This window comes from Eptatretus burgeri, chromosome 2 (assembly GCF_056783735.1).
Source record: "Eptatretus burgeri isolate ZD-2024b chromosome 2, Ebu_testis_v1, whole genome shotgun sequence".
In the NCBI taxonomy this organism is placed as follows: Eukaryota; Metazoa; Chordata; class Myxini; order Myxiniformes; family Myxinidae; genus Eptatretus; species Eptatretus burgeri.
Genome location: NC_140962.1, coordinates 157,053,520 through 157,073,394, shown reverse-complemented (window position 1 = coordinate 157,073,394; position 19,875 = coordinate 157,053,520). Strand labels below are relative to the sequence as shown.

At 46.5% G+C, this 19,875-nt stretch overlaps 1 protein-coding gene across 6 annotated transcripts in view; it reads left to right on the top strand.

The window, feature by feature from the left end:
• Positions 1–19,875, top strand: part of LOC147033679 (5'-3' exoribonuclease 1-like) — a 54,986-nt gene that overhangs the window by 4,079 nt on the left and 31,032 nt on the right. For 4 of the 6 annotated variants that reach the window (XM_085871769.1, XM_085871765.1, XM_085871767.1 and 1 more), the window contains exons 4-18: positions 1,070–1,179; positions 1,977–2,087; positions 3,261–3,346; positions 4,240–4,327; positions 6,564–6,732; positions 6,862–6,929; positions 7,511–7,591; positions 9,960–10,023; positions 10,136–10,220; positions 10,867–10,956; positions 13,460–13,616; positions 13,786–13,905; positions 15,912–16,060; positions 17,754–17,904; positions 18,058–18,150. In XM_085871769.1, the coding sequence (XP_085727895.1) occupies positions 1,070–1,179; positions 1,977–2,087; positions 3,261–3,346; positions 4,240–4,327; positions 6,564–6,732; positions 6,862–6,929; positions 7,511–7,591; positions 9,960–10,023; positions 10,136–10,220; positions 10,867–10,956; positions 13,460–13,616; positions 13,786–13,905; positions 15,912–16,060; positions 17,754–17,904; positions 18,058–18,150 (1,622 nt within the window). The remainder of the gene's footprint in view (positions 1–1,069; positions 1,180–1,976; positions 2,088–3,260; positions 3,347–4,239; positions 4,328–6,563; positions 6,733–6,861; positions 6,930–7,510; positions 7,592–9,959; positions 10,024–10,135; positions 10,221–10,866; positions 10,957–13,459; positions 13,617–13,785; positions 13,906–15,911; positions 16,061–17,753; positions 17,905–18,057; positions 18,151–19,875) is intronic. The other 2 variants (XM_085871768.1, XM_085871766.1) reach the window with 1 other exon arrangement.

Below are 19,875 nucleotides of genomic sequence, written 5' to 3'. Positions count from 1 at the left end.
AGCTCTTCCGTTGCATCCCGAGGCCCCGCCATTTTGTCCGAATCTCCCTGTTTTTCTCGATCCTCGAAATGCGCGGCAACTCTGATCGGTCGACACGGCGTAAAATTTAGTCCAAGTACAGTATTGCTAAACCGGAGGTTTTTGGAAGTCCAAGCGAGATGATTTGTGTTCTCCAGTGTTGAAATATATAATTTATTTTAGGTAAAAGTTTTAAAGGCTGAAGCAAAATAAGAAAAAACGAGGACAAATGTGTCCAAGAGCAGCATCCTAAAGGTTTTGTCGGCTTAAAAAAAATAATAATAACCAACAAAACGACTTCCGATATTTTGTCACGTGCCTTGATTTAGCCAATAGCGAGACCCGTCATAATGTATTTACGATATATCGTGTATTTCCGAAATAAATAGTAAATTTAGAAATTACAATACGATAAATGGAATAATCTTTAAATAGTAACGTGAACTTTTCGAAACTTTAAAGCAAACGTCCGAATATATTTAAAAGTTCATGATAGACGCTCTCAAAAGGCACCGTCAATGCGAGGATGTGTACAGGTGCTCAGTATTTAAGGAGATCCGGATCTTGTATATATGCAAGATCCGAGTCCTCGAGGTTAAGGTTTTGTCTTCACAAGAAGAAGAAGAACAGCAAGAAGAAGAACAACGCCGAGCTCTCTATGAGCAGCGTTCGCTACGTGAGATGCTGCTAAAAAATTTTGACCATTGATGCACTGTCTTTTACACCACCTCATTTAGCACGTTACATTAGTTCTCCGTGCCTGTTGGTTCTGACTCGTGTTCAAAATCTAACATTCAATTGAGCGCAAGTTATTCCTCGATCGTACAACTGACACGACGGACAGACTGGACTAACTGCTTTAACCACGCTTTGCGTCACGTTGGAGGTGTAATTATTTGTACTTTTGATGTTTCCTTCAATATAATAGGTACTCGAGCTTAAACCTTCATCACCTGCGCTCGTGATGTACAAATGCGCGTTCGCCGTAGTTTTACGGAAGCTCCTCGCGCATTTACTGCCGTGGTTACCCTGTCTCCTTGTTTTCCATCAGGCACGGCTTTCATGGGACGTCTGCACGATCACCTGAAGAATTTTGTGCACAAGAAGATGTCCTCGGACAAGCTGTGGCAGCAACTCTCCGTTTACCTCTCCGGTCACGAGGTGCCTAAAACCACGCCCCATACCGCGGCTGATGTTCGCTGTTTTTTGGTGATTTATAAAATAATTTATTTCCGAACAATGTGCAAAACTATGATCAAGCAGTGTATCGACGCAAGTGAGGTTCGTTCACGTTTGACTTGCAGGTGGAAAGCATTTTGAGTCGTTTCCCTGTTCTCGGTGCATCCAAATCATGCCTTACATGGCGATGTTGATTTTACGAGTTCAGTAATTGGATGGGTTCACCTATTTGGAGTTCCCACTTGAGCCCATCCTATATGTACATATGCACACACACACACACACACACACACACACACACACACACACACACACACACGGAGCAGAGTTTCTCCTTCCATAATGCTTTATTCTCAAAGGTTCCTGTTGTCGTAGGATAATGCAAATGGCACTGTCGGAAAGACAATAATCTATACACCTGGCTTGAAAGCTCATGTGTTTCTGAGATTGAGGAAGAAGAAGCAGAATCTTGAGCTTTCATGTAGCGGTTCCAACAGTAGTTTCTTGTTCTACGACAGCAGGGACCCATGTTCTATGTCGAGTTATCCATCTGCTCGTCTCCTGGTAATCGTTTAAGGTGTTCTGATGTTTGTCTATGGTCCACAGTCCTGCGTGTAATCGGTGTGCAAACTCTTCCGTGAACCACAGAGCAGCTCCGGATGCTCAACGGGTTGTTTTCGACCCTGAGCAATGGAGACCACATTGATGGTCCAGTTTGGTATTTATTTATTTATTTATTTGACTACCTGATGTCTTTTGGAAAATGTTGTTGCGTGCAGGTGCCTGGTGAAGGAGAGCATAAAATAATGGAGTTTATCCGGGCGGAGAAGTCCCGACCAGGATACGATCAGAACACGCGTCACTGCCTGTATGGCCTTGATGCCGACCTGGTATGTCCGTCTCGATTTGGGCTTTTGGTGAATGGAATTGGGAAGAGAGAAGGGGAGGGCGGTGTTGAGATAATTAAACTTTACTGAATAAACTTGCTTTTGCTCAACGATATTCCGTTTTGTCCTTGCCCACAATGCACAAGTATGCCGTCGTCATAAATTGGTGACGTGTCAGATTTGTTGGCATTGTCGGCAATGTGCAGATGTTCCACCCCGAATGAGCTGGTTACACCTCTTTGAGGTTAAAAAAATATATCTATCAGATGGGAACTCATTCCCTGTGTTGGGACCAGGAACCACGGTCTGCACCAGTTGTTCCCGCATTGCTGCTCGCACACCACCCATCTTGCCTGTGGTCCACCCAGGAATACCTGGAGAGGCGGCAGGGATAATTACAATTTGCTAGAAACACATTGTCGTTCAGCTTTGTGTAGGTTAACAAAGCAGGATGTTGTGTGACCGGGCACTTCCTGTTCGTGACGATCCAAACAACATTAGTCAGTGTGGTGCACACGTGGTTTCTGTTCCCACAGCAGACGTCGTGTGTGAGTGTGAGTGTGAGTGTGAGTGTGAGAGACCGCCGTTTCTCGACAACCACTGGTCCGATCTAATTGAAACTTGCCAGGTATATTGCTGGGGACCTGAGCATGTGCCTTTTCAAGGTTTGATATTAATCGGACAAGTTATGGCCATTTATTTACCAAACCAATGAGAGGACATGTTGCTGCGTAGGCGTGGCCGATGGGGAAGAGAACCTCAGCCGCGTTCCCCATTACGGGTTACAACATATGGACTTCCGGATAGTGATGACTTACTGTATTCTAATAATTTCTCGATTTCTTATGCGCATTTATAGATAAACACAATGCCCCAATCCAGTCGTCGTTTACGAGAGCGAAGGAACGGCCTGTGTAGTTGTTTGAAAGTTTATTTTTTATTTTTTATTTTTTATTTTTTTTGCATGTACGGGCACGCGAGAGTGAAGGAACGGCCTGTGTGGTTGTTGTTTCTGGCACGCGGTTTGAAAGTTTTTTTTTTTTAATTATTATTATTATTTCTTGCACATACGGCCTTGCACTTATGGGCACACATTAGTATTTAAATAATAACTTTATTTGGTCTATCATCTTGTGTGTGTTACAAATGCTGTCCCTCCCCTCCGTGGCTCTACAGATTGTGCTAGGACTAACTACGCACGAACCAAACTTTGCCCTGCTGCGAGAGGAGGTTCGTTTCGGCAGCAAGAACGCACGCAAAAGGTATGGCCGCTTATTGCCGGTGTCCGCACTGACGTGCAACCAACTGCAAGGCCTTGGAGTTGATGCACTTGCTCTTGATGAAAACTGATCCAGCGTCGTACCGATTGGAGATGCCGAGCCAATCGGCTGGATGCCCCAGCATGGCTGTGCTCGTCCGCTGAAACTTCAATGCCATTCTGTGCATCGTGTGCTTGATTTAAAGCTTTACTTAGAATCGGTTAATGCCCAACAAAGACCGTCTGTGAGACATCCCAGCACTTTCTGAACCCACTGAAGATTCAACGCACAAAATGCTAACTGCTGTAGGGTCATTCTACCTCAGTTCACCCAAGGGTTGTAACCCGACCCCCTCAGATTTGGCTAATTGTTTGCATGTATGTTACATATGATAGTCTATGTTCACTTACAAAATTTTAGGTTAATCGGACTCGGGGTTGACGAGATATGACCTTGAGAACTTTTGACCTTTTCGACTAATGTCGCGTTTCCACCAAAATTCAAATCCTCATATCTCAGCAACACCTTGCCCTATCTCGATTATTTTGGTGTCGTTGGAAAGGTAATTGTCCATCGAATGCAAATCCAGCATCGGTTCGTCGATCTAGTTAAGTTAGGGGTGGATTATTTGTTGACCTGACATTTGACCTTGAAGACCTCGTGACCTTGGCCTGGCCTTGCATGAAAATAAAAGTTCATACTGTCTACTATAACATATCAAAAAACTGGAGGGGTAGTATTTTTTTTTTGTTCTCGAGATATTTTCGGCCAAAGTTGCAAAGGTCGTAAAACTGCAACCAAACAAGTTCTTCTCTGAGCATTAGTCTCTGTGCAAAAGTCATTTGTGATGGATTCTTTCCTAAAAATCCAACTCGTGTCCACACCTCGTCGTGCAGGGTGACCTCGCCTGAGGAGATGACCTTTCACCTCCTGCACCTCTCCCTGCTCCGTGACTATATTGGTCACGAATTTGAATCGCTCAAGGTAAGCTTGACAAGTCTATTTGTAAATTGCTTTGTATTTTGTGTTTGACTTTCGTTCTTTGGTTCTATCTGCCTGAACTTGTTTGACCAATCAAGGGTAAATGTGTCTTTTAAACAGACTGTGCATTTCAAACCATTATTTGTCCTGATGATTACCCAATAATTGGAATAATCCTTTCCATCTTGGCATTCCAGAAGGGTCGTCCAACAAACTCGGGTATTTATTTCTTTGAAGGGGTTCAGTCTCTTGAATGTCATCCAGGCAGCCGTGATGTTTCCTGGGTCGACCACATAGCAAAGCTGACCTGCAAAAGCAGCCGCGCATTGGCTGTCTTCCGTCGATCCAAGTCTTTCCTCAGAAAAAAATCAGTCTACAAGGTCATTCTATCATAACTACTCAGTCATCAAGGCCTTTATGGGTAGCTCGATGGAGTAATGCTCCATACTGTGAGTTGGTGCAGCGGCATCACTCTGCTGCTCTTGCTCACCCTCTCTCTTCTGTTCACCCTCTCATTTGTTCAACATCGTCTGTCATCTGCTTGGAAATCAGTAAACATTACCGCTCTGCATAAAAAAAGGTGAGACCAATCGGCCTTCTCGCAATCATCAGCACGGTTATGGAATCCATCATCGCTTAAGACATTAAATCCTTCCTCTTCTCCAATGGCTTGATTTCCGATCATAAATTTGAATTCAGACCAGGTCACTCTACCCTGGATATGCTGCTTCTGCTCTCCCAACAATGGATGGAGGTCCTCAATGCCAGACAGGAAATCAGAGCCATATACCGAGACATATCGCGTGCTTTTGACACGGTCTGGTTCCCTGCCCTGCTCACCAAACTCTCTTCCCATGGTATTCAAGGCCATCTCCACTCAAGGCTCGCAGACTTCCTCTCCTGTCGCAGTCAACGTGTGGCCCTAAATGGAGTTCTTTCATCCCCTCTTCCTGTCCAGGCTGGAGTTCCTCAAGGTAGCGTTCTGGGCCCTGTTCTTTTTCTGGTTTTCATCAATGATCTCTCCGACTCTCTGGAAAATCCTTTTTATCTCTTCGCTGATGACTCCACCCTCTGTCGTACCATCTGTCATCCCTCAGACCGGCAAGCAGCAGCTTCTTCGCTCACTGCAGATCTGGGTAAAATCACAAACTGGTCCAACACGTGGAACATGTCTTTCAATCCGGACAAAGCTCACACTCTCACTATGTCTCTCCGAAAGGACCGTTTGGAAACAGCTGTTCACCACCATCCCTTCTCTTCCCTCATCGAAGACCACGATCTTTTCTACCCCCGCTAATGCACCCCAAACCCACCTCCTTCAAATTCCCTGCTTTCCTTCCTGAAGGTCCCTGTCGTGTGAGGACCTGATCTGTATTGTCTGTATTGTCCATCTTGTTTACCCTGTGTTCCCTGCCCCATCCCTCTCCCTACCACAGATCTACTCATGTTTCTGTTCCCCACTGTTTTTTTCCTTCCCTCTCCTGCCCCTCTTGTTTCCTGCTCCCCTTGTTGTACGTTCTGCGTGTTAGCTCTCATACGAGCCTCGACGGTGTATACAAAAAAAATAAAAATCACATCTGTCTCCTGGATTCTTTGGAATCTAAAGTTTTATGAACATTTTTGGAATCTCCCGTGATGAGGCCGAAACACACAGTTTTTTTGCGCTTGCATCGCAAAAAGACCGGTGGTGTGATTGTGCCATCTATTCTCCAATATTGCTATTTCTCCCCCCACTCTCTCAGTCCTCCTACCCTCCACATCTACCCCACTGTCAGTTCAACCTTGCTCTTCCATGAGCCTTGCTCTTGCAGAGGAAAACAGGTGCTTCGTGGCAAAAACATAATAATAATAATTATAATAATAATAATCTGTGAAAACCATTGCATTGAAATGATGAACATGTCACTGTAAAGATGAGTGTGTTAAAATATGATGTCATTGTAAACATGAGTGACATCACTGCAATGGTTTGTTTGTTTTGGGGTTGTTTTTAATGGTTGTTGAGGGGCTCAAGTTTAACTTTTGTGAAAAGCTTTTTACAAACTTAACAACAGTTTCACAACGTTAAAAACGTATAAACTTGTAAAGACGGATATTTAAATGTTTCTTTCCATCCGTGCCTTTTGGGATAAATACCCCTCCCATGGATGGGTAGGTCTCTTTTGTAGGATGACGACTCGTACGCTACATTATATATTCACACGTACTCCTCCAACCTCCACCTGCTATTACCAAACAGACGAGCTTGAGCTTCCCGTATGTCCTCGAGAGCGTGATCGATGATTGGGTTCTCATGGGATTCCTTGTAGGAAACGACTTTATCCCACATCTCCCTAACCTGCACATCAACCAAGAGGCTCTTCCTCTGCTTTACCGCACATACCTCCAAGTACTGCCCACGCTCGATGGTACACCCATTTCCGACCCGTCGTGCCCTCCTTTACCCTGTCGACCATTAGAACAATGGCCTGCACCTTGTGTGGACCTTGTGCTGATGGTGCTTTGGCTCCACTAACCTATAAACGTGCTCCTTACAGGATACATCAACGAAGGAGGTGTACTCAATCTCCCACGCTTTGAGAAGTACCTGCAAGAACTCTCCAAGGTTCGTACCCTCTGCCTCTTAAGCTTCATGGCGTTTAACCTCTCTGCGTTGTCATTAACCTGGACTTGTAGTTTATGCAACGGCGACATTACACGTGCTACTACTCTATGATTATCCAGTCTGTGTTCCAACATCATCAAGTAAAATTATACAAGTTGCCTCTACCGAGCCACGTGTGTTCTACGTCGTACGTCCTACATCCCAGGACAGGGAGATGTCATTGAAGAAGTGGAAAAGTTGTTTTTTCTTTTCTTCAAATTTTCATATATCGAACACTTTTTTTGCTCGTGTTAATAATCAGGAAATGAAGGCTTTGAATTCTTGGCTACTGTTACAAATTAACTCGTTATCATTCACCATAAGCCGGAGGGTTTCATTGTTGTTTTTTTTTTACTTTTAACTCTTCTTGAATCGCAACTTCCTTATAATGTGTGCAAGTTTATCGAGAGCCATCGGTTGGGGTACCCACCGATCATGGTGGAACCCACCTACCTCCTTTCACCTTGACTCTTTCGTCATCACCTTTTGTGGGCCAATCGGTTTGACACAGTCCGATGATTTCTGCTCTTGTGTGCTTTCAGTTTGACCGTGACTACTTCAGTGAAATCTACGTGGACTTAAAGTGGTTTGCCAGCAAAACGGGACAGCAGGCGGAGTCCAAGGTGGGTTTGACATCCTGCCACAGTGTACCTGGTATAATTATAATATGAAAGTCTTGAAGGATGTTTGCTGAATCCTTTGTTATAAAAGCGCACTGTCGTCCGTTTTGTGCTGAGTGTGTTAATTGAGCCGTTTGAATGTCAGTAATCGCGGCTTCGAGAATCAAGTTGGGCTCCGTAAGGGAAGGGGCTCCGCTTTTTATCTCCGTAAAGGCTCCGCTCCGTAAGGGCTCCGCTTTTTATGCCTCCGCCGACGAAGTCGCCGGAGGCGTTGTTTGTTGCATCCATCCCTCCATGATGGGTCTGCTTCACTGCAATGGCTTGAGAACGGCTGAAGGGGATCCAAGTCAAACTTGGTACAAGTATGTATAATGATGCAAAGATCAACTGATTCCATTTTGGGGTCAAAGGTCAGGTCATGTCAGGTGAAAATGAGAGGTCATGTCACTTGAGAACAGCTGAAGGGATTTAAATCAAACTTCGTATACAGAGGCATATCGGTAAACGTCATGACGTCGAAGAGTGCCGTCCTTGTTTGTTTACGTCTATACAAAAAAAAAGATATTTTGAAGGACATTACCATAAAATAGACTAAAAAGAAAACCACAAAGCTTTTTGTTGTGCTCTCGTCAGGTGAAATTCGCACGAAGTGAACTCGGGTAGGAAGAAGAACGGTCTAATAGACACCTATCGACAAAGTAAATTCTGATTGAACGTTCTCCGCTGAAGGGTCATCACTTCCCAACGGTCGAGGTGGAAGGAGCCTGTTCATGTCCAGCTCTCAAATTGGAGGTTGCAGAGGCTGTTGTAGAATCTTCTTCATCAACATCTGTGATCGTGAGACAAGTTCGTGTTCCTCTTCTTCTTTGCACAAATGAGCAAAGCGAGTGTACAAACTCTATTTGCCGACATAACACACGGTCCATGGAATAGATAAATGTCGCTTCGAGTCTTGGGAGATGCGTTGTACTTCGTCCTCTACTCGATATCTTGAATGCATCCACATTATAATGTTCAGCACAATTTATATTCTCAATCAAATGCTGTCCAATAGCAGAGGCACACGACGTTGGGATTGATGCCGGGACCTTCCTACAAGCGCGCACCGGCTGTATTCGTGTACCAATTGTGTTTTTTTCCTGATGGACAAAGGGACATGCTGTTTGATTCTGTCAGTCAGAGTCTGGGTAGTTCTGCCTACATATACCGAGCATCACATCGGCACTTGAACTCATAAATAATATTGCTAAGTGTTGAGGCAGGCAGGACATCCTTCTTAACTTGCTGGAATCGGACGTCGAGAGGTGAAAATCGCTCTTGGACGAACAGCCAGATACGTGCTTGAGACACATCTTTTGATTTGTTCCTCGTATCTTTGCGCCATTTTCCCTTTCCAAGGAATCTTGATGTAAACCGGGCACTTTTCAGGACCCATCTTCCGTTCATCTAAAGCGGTGAGGAATTTGTGCATAAACTTCCTGATGGTATACTCAGGATATCTGTTCTCACTGAGGATGCCGGCAATCTTGTCCATCTCCGGATGAAACTTGGAGTTGGAACATATCCTCTGAGCTCGACTCACTAATACATTGATCAAACCGATCTTGCATCTCGTTGAACTAATGGAGTCCCATCGAGTGTACTGGCCGGTGAAAGTGGGCTTTCTATAGATGGACGTAGTAAACGTTGATGCAGATCTCCCTACAAGGACGTCCAGAAAGGGTGAGCAATGAGAACGCTCCGCTCCAATTCCGTCGTGAACTTGAGGGCAGGATGAAGAGAATTGAATTCATTCAAGAAGCGGTCACAGACTTCACGAGATTCAAACAGGCAAAATATGTCATCCACATATCTGTAGTATACGATGGAGGATTGAGTTACCTGCAACTTGGTCAACTCCTGCAGTTCTTGACAGCCAACAAAGATGTTTGCTAACGTTGGGCCCAAAGGAGAGCCCATGGCCACCCCATCAATTTGGACGAACAAACTGTTTATTAAAGCTAAACTCGACATCTCATGTAGCCATGTTCATCAATTCGACGAAGACAGATTCAGAAATGGGCGGATGCTCAAGTTCCATGTGATATAGCCCTGTCTGTGCCGCGTCAAATTGACAGCTAGCAGTCCCGTCGGGAATCCAACCCGTCCAAGACATTTTTGAAAGGAAGTGTGTTCACTCAAAGTTGTCCTGCAGCTCCTCGGAGCATTGGAATGTATGTATGAATCGATAGCCATCTTGGTTCTTTTTCGGTGTCAATAATCGAGAGACTGGATCGTTTCGTTTTGGAATTTTCAACGTTCGTCGACGATTCCTTCCCATCGTGTGGCACAGCGTGCACCTGTTTATGGATTCTCGTGTTTGTCATTTCAGGCATCATCAAATGAAGATTCCCTCGTGCCGTTGAACTCCATTGAAAACGTTTCCGATGATTCAGGTTCTTATCTTTTTATTGCTGTTGTTTGTTTTTCAGCATTTGTTGAGCATTCGTTATGTCGGTGAACATAAAGGTGGAGAGGTCGAACGGTTTTGTTTTGCCGCTTGCGCAGGGGAGGAAGATTTGTTTGAGATCGAGTTCCGCCAGTACAAGGAGAAGTATTACACCAGTAAGATGGGAGTCGCGCAAGTTTCTTCGTGAGTTCATTACATTTTGGGAAATTCTTTCGTAATGATTTCACCAAGGATTTTCAAATAAATAAATAAATAAACCTTTTCATGTTGAAATAATTACAATCTGGGACCTTTAAGTTCATAACCAGACTTTTGTGGCATTGTGGTTGGAGCATCATTGAGTCTGGGAGGTCGGTGGCTCAAACCCCGGCCGAGTAGTACCAGACTTGAAAATGGTGTGCGCTGCTTACGGGCTGGGTGCTTGCAGTTTAGAGGATAGAGCATGTTTCCATCTGTTTGAAGCTGTGAGTGAGGTGGGTGTAGATTCCTCCTTGGTCGTCGCAGTAAGCTGGGAATTTTAACGTCATGCCACGATGTAACTTCACAGCACCTAGAGTGTTCCGTCGGTAGTTACTTACTCCAAGGTCAATGGTTGTTTATCTCATGTTGAATGTGGTCGTGTGTCACACTGTACTCAGAGTGAAGGAGCCTGATTTTTATTGCAAACCTGGTAATGATCCTGATTACTTTTGTTGTTGTTGTTGTTGTTGTTGTTGTTGTTGTTGTTCCAAATTGAATGATTCCAGTTCATTCAGGAAACTTGACCAGCATTCCTATGTTTGTGAGCCTTGTGCTTCATCTGTGTGATTTCTATCTCGCCACGATACAGCGACTTCCTGCACCAGCAGACGAGGTCCTACGTCGAAGCCATCCAGTGGATCTTGTCTTATTACTCTGAAGGGGTCAAGTCCTGGAGCTGGTACGCCATGGCATACAAGTTTATTTCCGCGTCACTGCACAGCACAAACTGATGAAATCATTCATCAGATATTGATCTCCCACATTAGGTATACTGAAAAAAAATAGATATGAAAAAAAACCTGTATATCACCAACAAATCGAACAAAGGTGCTTACAATGTTTGAATACCGTACATGATTGAAAAAATCTTTGATGCACTCGGCGTCTCGGCTAAACATGGAACGGGAACAGCGTATGACGTCAGGACGTACCAGGAAGTGATTACGGTATGTTTTAACTTTTAAACCTCAGCATCCGAGCTCATCAGCTCCATGCAAGCAGTCACGTTTTTCCTTGCCCCTCCATGGCTGGTTTTAAAGCAATTGCCAATTGGTTATTCATATGAATTTGGTTTGCTTTAGAAAGCCTGTGCTAAGTCGGTGATCTGTGATCGCGTTGGCGGTATGGAAGCGTTGGCGGTATGGACGCGTTGGCGGTATGGACGCGTTGGCGGTATGGACGCGTTGGCGGTATGGACGCGTTGGCGGTATGGACGCGTTGGCGGTATGGAAGCGTTGGCGGTATGGAAGCGTTGGCGGTATGGAAGCGTTGGCGGTATGGAAGCGTTGGCGGTATGGAAGCGTTGGCGGTATGGAAGCGTTGGCGGTATGGAAGCGTTGGCGGTATGGAAGCGTTGGCGGTATGGAAGCGTTGGCGGTATGGAAGCGTTGGCGGTATGGAAGCGTTGGCGGTATGGACGCGTTGGCGGTACGGACGCGTTGGCGGTACGGACGCGTTGGCGGTACGGACGCGTTGGCGGTACGGACGCGTTGGCGGTATGGACGCGTTGGCGGTATGGACGCGTTGGCGGTATGGACGCGTTGGCGGTATGGACGCGTTGGCGGTATGGAAGCGTTGGCGGTATGGAAGCGTTGGCGGTATGGAAGCGTTGGCGGTATGGAAGCGTTGGCGGTATGGAAGCGTTGGCGGTATGGAAGCGTTGGCGGTATGGAAGCGTTGGCGGTATGGAAGCGTTGGCGGTATGGAAGCGTTGGCGGTATGGAAGCGTTGGCGGTATGGAAGCGTTGGCGGTATGGAAGCGTTGGCGGTATGGACGCGTTGGCGGTACGGACGCGTTGGCGGTACGGACGCGTTGGCGGTACGGACGCGTTGGCGGTACGGACGCGTTGGCGGTACGGACGCGTTGGCGGTACGGACGCGTTGGCGGTACGGACGCGTTGGCGGTACGGACGCGTTGGCGGTACGGACGCGTTGGCGGTACGGACGCGTTGGCGGTACGGACGCGTTGGCGGTACGGACGCGTTGGCGGTACGGACGCGTTGGCGGCACAGCGTTCCGTGATAGTCATACTGGTTTGGCGGTAGCGATGGATTCTGACCTGTGTGAATTCCCAATACTGATTCCCCTTTTAAACAAAATCATTTTTAACACAAGTTGAAGTTGGAAATAAAATAACAGTTCTCATCATGGGGAAAAAATGCCCGTGTGGGAATACTTTAAAAAATTACTGTGTGTCATTGATATGTGTGTCCTCTATGAATACGTCATGGACCATTGCATATTTTTGAAACTTGCGTGATACTGGTATGACCCCACCAGTATATCGATATCGCAAAAAATCGACCCTGACAGAGCCGAAAAGAAGGTAAAACCTTAAAAGATTTGGCATAAAGAGGGGAAAAGTCAAGGAGAGGGTTATTTTTCCACAATTGCATTTTTAGATCCTCGTGGAGGATCTCTTAAGTCTTACTCACGTTGTTGTTCTTCATCTTCTTCTTGTGGACTGTTTTGTTTCACAGCCTACAGTTTTCATCGAAACTTCCTGAAACTTGGCATGTATATGTAAAAATACCCCGCGCAGACAGTAACCATCTCCGATTTTGAAAATTCCTCCTACAAAAAAAGTTATGACGTCAAAATATCTCCGCTAATGGAAATCGCCTTAAAATTATCTCTGAAACCAGGCAAGCTTTTTGAATTCTGTTTGCGGGAATCGAACAGGGCATTTGCAGAGATGAATTACCGCACATATGATACATCACTATGAAGTCATATCAATTTTTATGACGTCATTCCTATTTTTTTGACTTTTTTCACAACCCAGAGTTTTCATCGGATCTTCGTGAAACTTGCCATGTATATCCAGAAAGCCCACGCGCAGGCAGTAACCATCTCCGATTTTGGAAATTCTTCCTCGAAAAAAAGTTGACGTCATAATATCGCCGCTAATGGAAATCGCCTATACCATTATCTCCGAAACTAGGCAAGCTGTTTGAATTTTGTTTGCGGGAATCAATCCGGGCATTAGCACAGATAATTTATCGCAAACCTGATACATCACAATGATGTCATATTCGTTTTTATGACGTCATCATTAAGAGGACGAGGATCTTTGCTCATTTGAGCTTGTTATAAATATTTGGCTGCTAATGATGTGAATCTTTCATGACTGCATCTCTTGGGTGGTGTTGGAACAGTCCTTGTGTCCCCTTCCTTGGCAGGTTCTTTCCGGCTCATTATGCGCCCTTTCTCTCCGACTTGCGGGGTGTAGCAACGCTCGATCTCAACTTTAACTACGGTGCCCCCTTCAGGCCCTTTGAACAACTCTTGGCTGTGCTTCCTCCAGCCAGTCGTGAGCTGTTACCTCTCTGCTACCAGGTTTGGTATTTGCTCTGGCTGATGTTTGTGGGATGCACTGGGAACTGGAGGCTTTTTACCTGTCCTCCTTGATGGAGGACATTTTGTCCTTGATGCACCTCTATCTCCCCCAACCCAACCTAATTTGTCTTCAAACTGTATTTCGTGTGTGTCCTGATCATTTGTACAGAATCTTATGATCGACCCAAGCTCTCCCATCCTGGAATTTTACCCTGAAGAGTTCCACACCGACCTGAATGGCAAGCAGCAGGACTGGGAGGCTGTGGTCCTCATCCCGTTTGTAAACGAGGTCTGTGCCGATCAAAATTTACAAATTTTTCAAAAACTTTTTCCCCCTAAAACACTCCATGGCACGAACTGTAACCTCTGAAAGTTTGATGAAGATCTGTTCAGCAATCTTTGAGACAAATGGTGACACAGACAATAAGGAAATTTTAATACGTTGTGTGATGATCTTTTTCATGCAAAACAGCAGATTTCCTTTTTGGAAAATGGGGCCAGAGGCAAATGTGATTGCGAGTCGGTACACGTTCTTATTTGTGCGTCCAGAGAAGAGGGGATAGATGGAGAGAGATAGAATGAGAATGAGAATGAGAATATATGTGTGAGGAGGAAGATCCCTAACCTAGCCATGTAAAGGTCTGTATGTGTAGCGTGGGACTCTCCGCCTGAGCGTTCCCACCTCGTGATATTGTGCATTATATCCTTCCTGTTTATTCGCCGGGGCTCGTGGCAACGTGCGCTCTGCACTGGTCTGTCTGGCTTTGTGGCGGTGGCGAGACGTCGACAGCATGGAGTCTCAAAGGACGGCAGTCGCACTCAGATCAGGTTCTCGAAGAAGAAGCTCTTTAAGAAGAAGCACGCTCTAACGGCTCCGTGCTACCCCCTTTTATAAGCCCAGGCGAAGGGTGGGGCAAGGACTGGAAAGTGACGTGCTGTGGCCCAAATCCTCCTCTATTGGGCCACAGCGTCCCTAACCACGCCCCATCAGGCTCCGGGACCGAAAGCCGGCTCAGATGCCTACCAGCTTCGGCACGGCTCGGAGCTCCTGACTTAAAATGGGGGCATGCTCCCCGAGCTGGCACCCCGGCCCTGAATGTGCCCCGAATGTAGTCTGCATGTCGGATGGCAGTGAACTTTCTCCGCCACCCATGAGCTCCTTCACGAGCCAAAATGCACACTCGGAACCCGAACCAAACTCCCGGATCACCCCTTCCGCAACCCCTCTTGTTGCTCTCGGTCTTGCCATGGTTTGACGACTGGATGAGGGTTGCAACAATTCCGGATGCTCACCCGGGACATTCCCGGTGAGATGCGGTGGAGCTATTATTGTTTGTTGCGTGGTCGAGCATCGCACGGCGTCGAGGACAATGTGACGCCGCGCGGTGCTTCTCCAAATAGCTTTGGCAAATTGTAGCGATGCAGAGGTACGAGGGGGGTGCGGGAATATTTTCCCCATGTGCAAGGAGGCTTTTGTGGTCAACGTGGTGAAATTTGGTGAGCGAGGTGCGGAGTAAGGTATGGTGCCGGTTGGGAATTGGCACGCAGGTTTGAATGAAATAATGGCGTGCAAATGTGCGGGTTGTCTTGTGCACAGCGGGTGTGATCCGAGTCACGGGAGGCATCGCGGTGTGCTTTTAAACAATTGTCTATTGAATGGCGCGTGTGCTTGCATGCTTGTTATCTACTGTGGCTTCAAAGGAAAGGGTCAGAGTGTGAATCGAGGAGATATTTATTAGACCTAGCTACGAGTCCCACGCAACGCACTTCGTCCCGTAAACGCACTCGACGTGAGGGAAGGACGAACTACACAAAGACTAATGAAATAACTGCCTGGGGATCACTGTATGTTGGGTGCCATTGCCTTAGAGGCTTGTGGTTTTGCAGAACCGCAACTATGTGTGTGTGTGTGTGTGTGTGTGTGTGTGTGTATATATATATATAATAAAGATTTCCTGATATTGATTTTGATATTTTTCCGCATCGAGTCTGATATTCAAAGCTGACTTGTATTTACCTTTAAACAATCTCCCGTTTTGGTACTCGGACCATTTTATTCCTGCCTCCATTTTTATCTGTCCTTGTGTTGTCCACACGGACTGGTCCCGCATTACACGAAAGAAACATCAGCTCATAGGGAAATTTGAATTTGTATTTTTTTTATTATTATTATTCTTTTTTTTTTTTTTTTACCCCTCTTAAATGCCCACGTGGTAACCAAGCAGGTGTTAATGAAGCAGAGTGAACTAACTAGTTGGACCTTCGAATGAAACGCTTTTCCTGCAATTTACTCAGATCCGACTGCTTGCTGCCATGAGCCCATACAACCATCACCTCACTGACGAGGAGAAACGACGCAATGAGCACGGACTCTGTTTGCTTTACACCTTTGACTCGATGGCCACCGTTGCCAAGCCGGAAGAGGGTGACGATCCTCGCATCAGGTGAGATCGATCATGTCGTTTTCATAGTTTGTGAAAGCATTTTACCTGGACACAGTTTGTGCACGGTTGTTTGTGTACCTTGGCCAAGCAACGTACCATTGGTGCCCGCGGGAACAGCGCAACAAAACGCGTGCAGGGAGTTCAGTCGAAGGGGAAGTAGGTTTCGCTCGAGCTACGGCCCATTTACGTGCTCATCCGAACCCCAATCGAAATCTGATCGGCTCGTCCTTGTCACACGCCCGACCCGCCCACCAAGTTTCGTCCAAATCCGTCCACATCTTTTTTGAGATACTTGCTGACAGACAATCGGAGGTGACAACATTCCCTCCTCCTCCGATCGACAGATTGTTGGTTGCTGTCTGCGAATCGCCGTGGGAAGCAAGGAGCAGGCATTAATCCTTCGCCACAGCAAAAGAGGAGGCGGCTTGACGGGCAGGGTCAGAATTCAGTGGTTAATGGTAATGGGGTTTGGGATGAGGAGAAAACTGACATGTTAACTCGACATGAGGAAAAGCACCTGCATTGGGTATGTGTCTGCGAAAGCGCTGAATATGCCACCTGAGGGAAAGATCGTGCATGATGTCATCCCATCCTGTCTTGTAGCCCTTCGTGGCACCACTCCCTGCACATCCGGAGCAGTTCAGCATTCGAATCGCTTCCTTCTCGAGGTGTGAAGCAATCGGTACAAATTAGTGCTATCCGTGTATTTTGCTAAACGTGTACATGGCCCGTTCGTTGATCATGTACACGTGTAAGGCCTAGGTCACGTTTGCCACGGCGGCCGTGGGGTCTCCAAAATCTACGGCCACTAGCAATTATAGGGCTGCCGCAGTATTCCCACGGTCACACAATGTAGCAGTCACATATGTTTTTATTTTTCGGGGAGCCGCACGGCGTATTTATAAATTGTGGAGACCGAAAACGTGGGGGTGCCGTACGGTCTTTCATTTGATGTGGCACGGTGACCTTAGGGCGTTCCTGCGGCGGCCATAGAATTTTCAAGGCAGACGCAAGGCGACCACAGGGGGACCGCAGGGGGGCCCTAAGGCGAACGTGTGGCCAGATGGACGGTAACGAGTCGGTTATTATTATTATTATTATTTTTTTACCAGTTCTTTTGTTTCGGCTTGTCGAATTGCTACGGCGAACGTAGAAATGAAAAAAGTTATAACTCCGCGTTATAATTCCACGGCGACCCCTTACAGCCTGTAAAATATAGCCAAACGGCGTAGGGCCACCCTGAGGCCACCGCAGAAACTCTGCGGCCGCCGCACGTTTCTGTCAAATCAGAGGGCGTACGGCCGCCGTATCCTCGCCGTAGAGCAAATGTGACTTAGGCCTAAACGTTAAAATCTACCGAGTCATTACAACAATACAAAAAACGAATGCCGCGCTGTTGTACTGGTGCATTCCTGCCTATCTTTGCCAACAGGTCGTAATGCTCAAATCTCACTGAACGTTGCTCCAATTGGATTAAGAAGCCTGTCCGAGGGGAGGAAAACAAAAATGTATGCATCGCATAGAAAATGCTCGCATGGCCTTCAAAGATATCAAACTAGTCCTCTTGCTCATGGTGCCGTTAAGCGGAGCCTCGCCCCGACGGAGGATTGTTCTGTAAGTTAGTGAAATATTTATCCCAGAGAGATACGAATTGGGTGTAGTTTGCCTCCACCTTTGTGCCATTCAGCGGTAGTGTGTTTGTTTTTGTGAATTGCAGAGTTCAGGGGTTGCCCGCTGATATTTGGCGCATTGCTTCCTCTGACTTGCTCAAAGGCCTTTCTCCAGGAGTCGACCCGGATACATTCCATCGGGGCTTTCCTTCTCTCCGGCACGTCGGACACAAGGTATGGTCGGAGCGTGCGTCTCCCGCAATTGAGATTTTCGACGAGTCCTCTTGAAGAAAGAGATTTTCTTTTTTTGGGGGGGGTGGTGGTTCAGCGGACCGCACTTGTCCTCCCTGTCGCTGATTTTATCACCCGGCGTTCAATGCGTTCCAGGCATGTCTGAAAAAAGCCGGGGTCACCGTGTTCCAGCAGAAGAGTCGAGCAGACAACATGATCCTCGAGATCCTTCCGTCTGGCGTCGAGCAGGTTACCATTCACGATATCACTGTGCATATACTTGTAAACAACTTTGGTCTCTGAAAGGGGAAGTTTAAATAGTCGTTATCGGGCAGCAGACTGTATCCTTTTAAATAAACGTTCATGACGAATATTTTATCCTTTCATGAAAAAAATTTGATTGTAAAGTCGGGCACAGGCTGCATCGCACGCCGATCACGTCTCGCTGTCGAGACTGTTGTGGGAGTGAGGTTTCGTGAGAACATGACAAACATTCTCCAGGACCAAGCGCACCAGATGCTGGGGTGTCTGTTTTTGGTGCTGGTTACTGTTTTTTTTTTTTTCTCGGTGAACGCGTGTCCAAGTACTGTACTTCTAAAGATGGTGAGTCGTCAGTTTGCCGTTCGACAAAGAAATGCTGACGAGCCTTGTGAATCATAGCAGAGGACCCGTCCGATGAGCGATCGTGGTCCAAGCATGCAACGCGTTCTTCGAGCCCGTCCCTTTATTTGGGTGGTGTATAGGCAACAGAAATCTGCTTCAATCGCCCCCCGATAATAATAAACAAAAATACCCCGGGTCACGTACATGAAGCAAAAACGTGTAGTGCTTACGTGCATTTATAATGCATTGTGATGATATAGCGTGAATAATTCCGATTGCACCCCCTACCTACCCCCGCTGACCCCCTCCGCCCACCTCAAAGGAAGAAAATGTCAAGATGGGAGGAAAAAAAATTTCAAAACTTGGTTGAATCAAACGAGACTTGCGCATGCACAACTTCAGGGTGCCCTCGTTAATCGATGAAAGCGTCAGCTTCCGAGCTCGAAGTAGGCGTCAGCTTCCAAACACACGTGCTGTAGCTCAATTATTGTGAGATGGATCAACATATCAGATAGCTGTGGTTCCGAGTACTCGTACCTCAAACTTCTGGGTTTTCAGCTCTCTCACCAATTTGACTCGTTCCATGGGCCATTACGACAAGTCGAACGTTGCATCGAGCCAAACTTATTGCTCTAACTTTTGCTAGAGACTCCTGACACCTGCACGGCTCTTCCGCAAACGCTCCCAGTCACTGGTGTATGTCATTATGTAATGTTGCTTTTATTTCTGCTGCATTCTTGTATCTGTTTTTCGTTATCCCTTGAACTGCAAAACGGTTTGGTGCCAATTTTTTTTTTTTTTTTCAATAACCCCTATGGGGGTGTCCTCCATTCGTGAGCTGGTGCATTGATAATGGGCAGTGTATGATCTTGATCAAGGTGACGTTCATCATCCACTTCTGGAGTGCACACAAGATGATTGTATGCCGTCCAGACTGGTACTGCCATGCAAGGTCCTGCCGTGTTCCATCAACCGTGTTATCTTGATGCTGACCCAATTCAAGTTTTCCGATTGTGGACTTTTCCTGCGTTTGGGATTTCCAGTGATAGTGCATGATGACATTTCAGTGTCTGGGGGGGGGGAGGGATGTGGGGGTGGTTTGCAGGCTTGCTGATGCCTTGTCATACAGTTTCACTGACTCATCCACAGTCCCACATTCTGATACATCTGGAGGAGAGGAGGAGATACATCCGGGATCATGATACATGATACATCCGGGATCCGGGACATCACAAGACAGAGAAAGGGGAGGGGGGGTTGTGAGGCTGGAGAGGAAACGATAGAATACAGAAAAACCACCGACCTGCCTGTGTTGAGGGAATGAGAGACGCGAAGACTCAGCCTCATCGCATGCGGCACCAATGATCCTAA